Source organism: Rhipicephalus sanguineus, chromosome 2 (assembly GCF_013339695.2).
Source record: "Rhipicephalus sanguineus isolate Rsan-2018 chromosome 2, BIME_Rsan_1.4, whole genome shotgun sequence".
Taxonomy (NCBI): Eukaryota; Metazoa; Arthropoda; class Arachnida; order Ixodida; family Ixodidae; genus Rhipicephalus; species Rhipicephalus sanguineus.
The window spans coordinates 60,592,829-60,602,338 of NC_051177.1; the positions used below are offsets into that span (position 1 = coordinate 60,592,829).

Genomic DNA, 9,510 nt, shown 5'->3' on the forward strand with positions numbered 1-9,510 from the left:
AGAGCTCAAACTACGGGACAGTCACAACACAAGACTAGCAGTACCATGTTCTTTAAAAAAATGCGCACATTTCTTCGAGCTAGCCTGGAGTGTTGTGTATTGCAATAGACATTCGATCTATGGACAGATATCGCTTAATGACACTTAAAACGATGTTCTCTGACTATACATACAGAAACTCGGATTAAAAAAAGAAACGCACATTCAGTAGATGGGAATGGTGAAACTCCAAAAAATGATGTAGGAGAATGTGAGCAGGACTTTATGTTTCTCTTTCTTTGTCCTCCCTCAAGTTTCCAGCGTAATAAAATAAAACGAAGGTATAGGCGTATTAAGACGTGAAGAGATGGCTCTCGACAAACGGCAGTGACGCTATAGGACCATATTTGGCCTGGCTCTAGGCCCCGGATGCATCTTTATGCACTTTCTTGATGCCTTGGATGAGAAGACAGGAGCAAATCATGGCGGCGATCTGAAATGAAGACAACCACGAGTCGGTCATTAAAATGTGGAAATGCTACCGCAGGCAGCACTCACTCACTCACTCACTCACTCACTCACTCACTCACTCACTCACTCACTCACTCACTCACTCACTCACTCACTCACTCACTCACTCACTCACTCACTCACTCACTCACTCACTCACTCACTCACTCACTCACTCACTCACTCATCACTCACTCACTCACTCACTCACTCACTCACTCACTCACTCACTCACTCACTCACTCACTCACTCACTCACTCACTCACTCACTCACTCACTCACTCACTCACTCACTCACTCACTCACTCACTCACTCACTCACTCACTCACTCACTCACTCACTCACTCACTCACTCACTCACTCACTCACTCATCACACAACAACAACAACAACACAACCTATACGTTACGTTGTGAAGTCCTCACTTATAGTCACTGACTCGCACACAACAACGATAACTAAACAATCACCTGCACGCTACGTTGTGAAATCCTCCCTCACACGGTAGGGGTATCAGCCCTCAGTGTACTTACCTGGGCGAGTAGGGTAAACAGGTTGACGAGGCCTATCCCCAGTCCATTGCGCAGAACATAGTTCTTCATCGCTTTTGAGCAGCCCTGCATGAACAGGAAATTGCGTATTATACTTTGACGTAGAAAAGAGGGCATTGGTCACATATGTGCTGCGAAAACCCACGAAGGGAGGGCGTTTCCCGCAAGAAATACTTCGGCTAACGGAGAGAGAGAGAGAGAGTTCAGTTGTTCTCCAACAACATGAAACAGGCTAAAACTATTGATTTATTCTTAGTATATTTGGCTTGTGTGCTGCCCAGCTTAATCTATTCTTGCAGTTTCACCTTCTGCCCTTGGAGTAATTGAAATCTTCAAGAATGAAGCTTCGTTACGGAGCAATCTTGTCATTATTACTATTTGTCCGCATCTTCGTGTGAGCCACCGGAAGGACTCGAATTAAAATTTCTTCCATACAAGGAAAAAAGTCACAGTTTCGCCCCAAGGGCGAATCAGCGAATGCGGTAGGTACGAATTGCAATGTTATGCGAGGTAAGACTAGCAGCTAACGCGAGACTAGCAGCTAACTCCTTCAGCATGAGCCTTGGCATAACCCAACAAAACGGCGGCGTAAGGAAACGCGGCCGCTGCAGCGAGCGAAGCGGCCTTCGTGCTGAGTTACTGCCAAAGTCATGCAGCCCTCCCCCCCACCTTTTTTTTTTCCGATTGGCGTTTCGCGCGACAAAAGACAGCAGGCGCACTTTATCTCCGCTAGATACGCGTTCTTCGGTGAACGCTTTCACTCGCACATAGGACATACAACGCGCGGGGTGATGTTATCGATTTTGGCTTTAAACGGAACCTCACGGCGACGCCGACACCGGCGGAAATAACGCGCCGAGAGCGTCCGTGCAAGTGCTATCGCAATCAAATAACGGCATACCGTTTCGAAGAGATAAGGTCGCTGTATGTCGCGGTTGTCGTAGCAGCTTGGTGGGATCTCCACGCCACTATCGCTGTAGTCCTGGACACCTCGTCCTCCACAGCAACGGAACTGCGAGAAACAATATCCACCTTTTCTGAGGCAGAAATGCACATGGATTCATCCCGCAGAGGTTATAATAGTTTAGTTTAAGATCCGGAAAGTGTACTTTAGTGAGAGTAAAGTATATTGTCATTCAAGTGAGAGAAGCACAAAGGTGCAAAAAAAAAAAAGAAAAAAAGAAAGGCTTTGACGGATTTCTCAATGCAAATGTTTTGCAGTTCAGGGCCAAGACTGTTTCAGCTAGTTGGTTGGTTTATAGGGTTTGACGTCCCAAAGCGACTCAGGCTATGAGAGACGTCGTAGTGGAGGGCTCCGAATAATTTCGACCGTGTGGTGTTCTTTAACATGCACTGACATCCAACAGTACACGGGCCTCTAGTATTTCGCCTCCATCGAAATGCGACCGCCGCGGCCGGGATCGAACCTGCATCTTTCGGATCAGCAGCCGAGCACTGCAGCCGATCGGCAGCCGAGCAACCGCTAGGCCATCACGGCGGCCCTGCTCTATTAACTAATGGGTCATCAGAATGTCTCGACTCACTTCGCCATATATAAGTTAATTTCGTCTATTTATTTGTCAGTGGTAGGCAATGTAATTAAAATGTCTCGACCTCACTCACTCACTCACTCACTCACTCACTCACTCACTCACTCACTCACTCACTCACTCACTCACTCACTCACTCACTCACTCACTCACTCACTCACTCACTCACTCACTCACTCACTCACTCACTCACTCACTCACTCACTCACTCACTCACTCACTCACTCACTCACTCACTCACTCACTCACTCACTCACTCACTCACTCACTCACTCACTCACTATTTATTCATTCATGCTTACTTCAGCTTGCACGTAGAGCACCATGTTCATGTCCTTCTCCTGCTGCCAGGGGTCTTTGTCCCGGCGGCCACCTGTGATTATGTCCTTGAATTGGTTGTTCAGGGCCTCCTCCATCTACAGAAGTCAAATGTAATTAAACGGTGTAGCGGGAATGTAAAAGGAGGGGGGGGGGCGTGCTGATGTAGGAGGCTAATGAAATGAGCGCGAACTTCAGCCATTTATAAGCCTCCTTCGAAAACGTGACATACTTCCAAATTAGGATTCGAATACGAGATATGAGTACCTCTGAACAGCGCGGTAGGAGAACAATTGAACGCACTGAATGGAAACGTTATTAAGCAGAAGGAAGGTAAGTGTAAACGAAATTCAATACTGAAGAGACCGGAAGTAGTACCGTATTTGCAAGATTCTAACGCGCTCTTTTTCTTTTTTTTTTTCGCAAAGTGTAGTCCTCAAATTTGTGTGCGCGTTACGATCGGGCTCAAAAGAAAAATCGGCATCAAATTACTTTTTTTAAACATTTTACTAACGTAATTTACCTGTGCGTTACAATTGGAGGTGCGCTAGAATCGTGCGGATACATTATATGCACCTCCAGCTGCTCCATGTCACGTATGAAGGAAATCATGCATTTGTTCATGTGATTAGAAAAAAAAAAGAACGACACACCTACGTTATTAAGTAGTTTCGTTTTACTTCGCGAGCGCATACTTTCGGGGCCTATCTATCAAGAACACTTGTTCAAAGGTCGTGTAGAAACAATGCGAAATAACAGCTATAGGATAAATGTCTAGAAAGTGCCACCTAATGTGCTGTAGTCCTTGAAAACATTCATAACAGTGCGCTTTTATAGTTGAAGACAATGTCCAACTTACCGCTGAGCTGTTGGCGTAGGCGAACGCCAGACCCAAGACTGCGATTTCGAATATCAAGACGATCAGCAAGATGGCAAAGTACTGTGAATAAAGAAAAGGAAAAAAGTGAGGCGTTACCAAAAAATCTGGCCACGACTGAACGAACTGTGGACGAGTATTTAAAGTAAATTTCGTGATCAATCGCGTGATAAATAGCGTCTGACTGCAGTGAATCGCAGGTGTTACATTTGTATATACTTGCCTTCTTAACATGCACCTTTTGTGACAGCGAATACGTCGCAGAAGCGAGAACACCAACATGGTTGCGGAATTCGAAGGAAACTAAGAGAAAGGTGAAGCCAGTTTATACTGATAATGTATTATCTGAAAACTCGATTGTCAATCAGCTAATTATAGGTTCTCATATTGCTAATGCTATTATTATGATAACTCACTGTCCTTTTCATTATATTCATTCATTCATTCATTCATTCATTCATTCATTCATTCATTCATTCATTCATTCATTCATTCATTTCTACATAATGCAGCCCGTCATGCGCTATGGCAGGAGTGGCGACATCACATGTCAATTGCAGGCAGATAATCGGTCATCGATAAAGAGCGAACAACTCCAAGAAATGCATTCCAATGTCCAATTATTGAGGAAAAAGAGCTACAATAGGTTAATGGGGAATACGTTATATTAATTTATAAGCAGTTAACGAAGGTTGGTATACGAACAAAAAAACTTCAAGGCGTAAAATCAACTGCGTTTTCCTTACTTTGACAACCATGTTATTATACAGTCACAAACCACCAGTAATTTATTCTGCATGCCTTACATAGTCTTCGAATATATTTAACCTGCATAACTCTGGCCCGTGTATTCGCAGAACTTCTCTTATGAAAGAGCGTCTTCAGACCCCATAAATGAATGTCATTTTTTTTTCTCATCTCCACCTCTATTACTTCAGCCGCCCTCTCCCCTCGTTCTGTGGTCACTAGAAGAAAGAAAAAGAAGGACTGAAGTTCAATGCTGGCTGTGAAGTTCAGGTGTCAGCCGCTCAAGCTATTAATATGTTACAGGTGTGGCCAGCAGCGATCTCCTCCATAATTTAAGAGATTGATAAACAACCAGCTGTGCTACAGCTACATTGATCCATGATTAGTCAACCGCCGTCGTGATAACGTCTGACACGACAACGTCAATCTTTATCATCGTAAATCGTTATTGACAGCGGCGGACCACTGCGCAGTGAAGCCCCCCCCCCCCTCCCCCCACTCACCTTCCCAAGACTCAAAATTCTGGATAAACCTCTGATCGGGTCTGAATTAAAGCACTAATATACCGACTCCCTGCGTCGACCTATCGGGCACAGGCATCGACGTCGTCCGCTGCCGCTCTCCAGTTATTTCAGGCGGCTCTTACGTCGCGGCCACAACACCAGGCGCCTTCTCAAGCCCACGCCTTGTTACAACGAACAACGCCTCGTACCTATGGATAAGACGCTCGCGGCCGCGCCTTGCCGCGCCCCGATAGCGAACGGTCGTCGTCGCTAGGCAACGGCGGGGCAAACCGTTATTCCAGGTAGCAAGCCATTCTATCCTTATCTCCGCCACGATTTACTCCAACAAGAGAGAGAAAAAAAATACGTAGTGCGTGCTGGCGTGAGTATTGTTTTTGGCATCTGGCTACCGCTGCCGAAAATATCCGTTCGCACAGAAGTGGAGGTGCGTAAAGAGTGCGCTGCTTTGTGCATGGCGACCAGACTTACATCTACCATCGCCATCACGATCAATCATTTCGGCTTTTAAATGCTAGCTTTACTATGCGTTAGAACCAGAAAGAAAATATGTCGTCGATGCCACTCCTTGTCACACGAGCAAAGTGAAAACGTAGCACAAAGCACGTAGACAGCATGATGTCACTCTGTATGCATGCCCGTGTGGCAAAGCTTTCGAAGCGACAGCGATATACGAAAAAGCACTCAAGGAAAAGTTCTCGTGAATAAGCCGCGACAAAAGCTGACAATCAGGCCAGAACTACGCACTGATGCGAAGTTTTTGCGTGCAACTATACCGCAGATAATTTAAAACGCAGAGTTACGGTAACGCTTTCAGTATTTGTAAAAATTTTAACCTCGCTTTGTACATGTATGGAATCGTTGATTACGTCGTGTTATGTAGATTGTTACGTTATGTGTTGACGTCCCCTTAATTGTACGTGATAACGCACTGTTGGATGTGCCACCCACTGATTTGTGAATTTTTCATAATGCGACAACATTATTCGTACTTTCAAGAATATCTTTTAAATGTCGGGGTGTCATTTTAACTTGTTTGTGATAACGAACCGGTATGTTTTATGTAGCACCTCTTTTTGCTACATCGTGATGTTATTTTTACTCGTATGGGATAACGAAAACTGAAAACTGTATTATCAATCTCATTGTTGCATTGTTTCACTTTATGCAGTATACAGCGCGCAAAACAGATAGGGGGAGCAAACAGTCATTGCCCTCTGCCTGTGTCATTTCGGCTTTGGCATCATTTGGATCAGCTGCCAGCTATTTCGGAAGATACATTGATGGTTATTTGTGTGCGCCTTTAAATAAAGTGAGAACAACATCATAAGCATACGAATAGGTAAGGATGCAATGCCAACAAGATATTGCATTTCCTATATAGTTCGTGAAACAGCAATTAAATGAAGGCCGCAGATAAGACGTATTACCATAGTCAGTGAAAGACCATGGTATTACTAAGGTATATTAAGATTGAAAATCAGCAGATAAAGAGAAGGAAGGTACAGGGGATGCTAATTGTACTGTTTTAAGTGTAGTGTAATAATTGTGATACAGATGTGAGGAAAGTAATAAAGTGGACGAAAAGACAACTTGCTGCCGGCCTGCAACCTTCGGACCGGACCTGCAACCTTCGGATTACGCGCCCGATGCTCTTACCAACTGAGCTACAGCGGCGGTCGTCCCTTCGTCCACTTTTGGGGTATTTATGTGCATGCAAAGCTGGGAGTGTTAGTCACCGCCGTTCGTAGCCATGACGTCGGAAAGTAATAATCATGAAGGTATAATAAATGTGAGCAAGAAAAAAAAGATACTTCACATAACGGTCAGTGTTCTCAGAGTCTCTGTACTGAACGTTGTTTTTTGTTTGCTCTGTCGTGACGTTATCTACGCGCAAGATATATCCAAAAATAATCCACTCGTTCTTTTCATGGGCAAGCTACGTGGGGGCACGTTTTTCTCAGATAACACTTCGATCGATTGAGTGACTTCCCCTAAGCGCATAGGCGACGTTAGGAAAAAAAGAGAAACAGATGATTAGGCGAATGTTATTGCCTAATGGAAAGTGAAATTGGAAGTCACTATCTCGCTGGCGATACTTACGGTCGCAAAATAACAACACGGAAGAGCGTCTAGAACGGGCTAACAATTTTTTCGCTTTTCATAATAACTGTGCAACGAATATTTTTGTTTTTCTATTAAAGACACAGCACGTCCATGAGCACATCGCATACATAATCGACGACGTAATCGTGATTTCGTTCAGATATTCAAGCTTAGGAATTTACTCAATTTTACTTTTGTATGTTCCTTCTTGTATATATGTTCTTATGTTCAAAGCGGTGGCAAATCTGCGATTACGCAATCTATACTCATTTGTATACCTATAGTGTTCTTTTTAGTGTTCGACACACCTCGCATCAAACGAGCTTGTTTCTGTACTGTACAAACATTTTTTTCCGTCTTTTTTCTGCCCGCTACAAGGGGCTTAAACATCGTGCTTTATACTCACTCCTATGAGCAGTGCCTTGGACTCTCTCAGGGACCCACAGCAGCCGAGGAAGCCGACGATGAAGAGCAGGCAGCCCAGGAAGAGGGCGGTGGCCGCCGCGCTGCGCACACTCTGTAGTCCGGGCAACGGGGCTTCTTCCGCAGAGGATCCCGCCAGCGCCACCGCCGACACCACGATCAGGGCCAAGCCCAGAAGCTGCATGTTTCAATGTATTGGTAACGCGAAAAACTTGAACTTGAACTTACATGCGTTTGTTGCCGGCCGATACACAAACGAGTGAAGTCAGTGTATCTCGAAGAACTATATAGTGCGAGTGATCCGGCGGCCCGTTAACGTATTTTCTTCGCCGATTGGCCGTGCGCGTACTAAATTCATGACTTGCGCGACGAGTTCTGTTTGGAGCCATAGCGAGGCGCTAATACGTTAGTTTATGACGTTTAAATGTTCTTCTTCATAGTTTACGTTCATACTCGCTAAACTGCATTGAACGCGTTCGTTCCTCTCGCAATACCTTCCGTGCTCCGGCGTCCGCGCAACGCAACTCTCATTCTGAACGCAGAAGACGTCATCAGCGTCTATAGCGTTCCGTGGAAGCAGCACACGACGCGTCTCAACAACTTAGACGCTCTTAAAGAAAGTTGGTATCCATGTGAATCCTTACATATTACGTAAAATCCAGGTAAAACACAGAAGCATGCCTTTCCTCACAAAATTTATTTATGCAGTGAAGCCACCTTTGACGAACAATTTTACAGGAGTCTGACTATACACTCTAAACGTGGTAACCGATAAATGTGATTTTGTGCGCCGATAGTAAGGGTTACTAAGTTTACAATTTACGCACTCAAAGCTAATGTAACCCTTACTTTATAGGTGCACGAAATCACATTTATCAGTTACCACGTTTAGAGTGTAAGGGCAGTTTCATAGCCGGATCGCTACGACGTTGGCGTCAATCGTTTTGAACGCGAGGGTGCGATGTACGATTATTAAAGAATGACTACGAAGATACGGAAGGTGCTGAGCGATAAAGTGAGGTCGCTGGTATCGGGTACGTGCCTTTGACATAAGAGTCGCTTCGTTATCTCGCCGCTGTTCAATAAAAAACAATACGCATTTTATAGTGAAACGCCGTCCTCATGCTGCCACTTAGGCGATGCATATTGCTTTCGAGTTCATTTGACGTGCCATCTAACCATCTTTGCCCCTTCAGGCGGAAATTATGACGGACTCTTGATGAATGCGTCAAATTTCCAATAAATCGTTGCAAATAATCGTGCATACCTGATTGCAAGAAGTTTAACGTGTTAGGATGTTGCTTTTTACATCATGCGGCAAAAGTTTGCGGGTCGCGAGATTTTTGAGGAAGCTATATTACCGCTTTGTCGGAGAAGATAGCCTCCAAATAAACGTTCCAGCCTGGACCCTGGTTCTTGCGACCTATACAGTTACCCGCTAGTTCAGATGCGTTATGCCTTATAAGTGGACAGAAATTTGCATTTGCGGTGGAGCCCACATCCCGAGAACTTTTGCTCTCGCATGTGCAGGCTGGTTCACACTTAGGGGAAAACTCGGAGCACGTTGCAATGCGCTCCAAGTTTTACACTAAGTGTGAAATTGCTTGTACATATGCTACCGACTAATGATATTTACGGGGTAATTAAATATCATATTTCGGGCTGGTGATCGAATTACATTTTTGTAAAAAAAATATTGAAATCACCGACTCCAAGTAAGTACATTGCAAAAAATAAAGAAAAAGTATTTCGTCATTCCTGTCGTCAGCGGCACGTCGAACAATCCGTCAAACGTGGTAGGGTCTCCACCAAAGGGATCATAGTCAACCATACCCAGCACACTACTGCGAGTTAAATGAATACAAACTGAATACGGATATGGATGAATTCACCCAAAGCTCAGGGTCGGTTGATTGTGCTTTGCCA

At 44.6% G+C, this 9,510-nt stretch overlaps 1 protein-coding gene across 1 annotated transcript in view; it reads right to left on the reverse strand.

Moving 5' to 3' along the window:
• Positions 1 to 391: 391 nt before the first annotated feature.
• LOC119383087 (23 kDa integral membrane protein) overlaps positions 392 to 9,510 on the reverse strand; it is a 21,651-nt gene continuing 12,532 nt past the window's right edge. Inside the window, exons 2-7 of the mRNA XM_037651080.2 lie at positions 7,568 to 7,762; positions 3,770 to 3,850; positions 2,895 to 3,008; positions 1,944 to 2,054; positions 1,025 to 1,108; positions 392 to 472 (exon numbers count right to left, since the gene is read on the reverse strand). Of these exons, the coding sequence (XP_037507008.1) occupies positions 398 to 472; positions 1,025 to 1,108; positions 1,944 to 2,054; positions 2,895 to 3,008; positions 3,770 to 3,850; positions 7,568 to 7,762 (660 nt within the window). The 3' untranslated portion in view covers positions 392 to 397. The remainder of the gene's footprint in view (positions 473 to 1,024; positions 1,109 to 1,943; positions 2,055 to 2,894; positions 3,009 to 3,769; positions 3,851 to 7,567; positions 7,763 to 9,510) is intronic.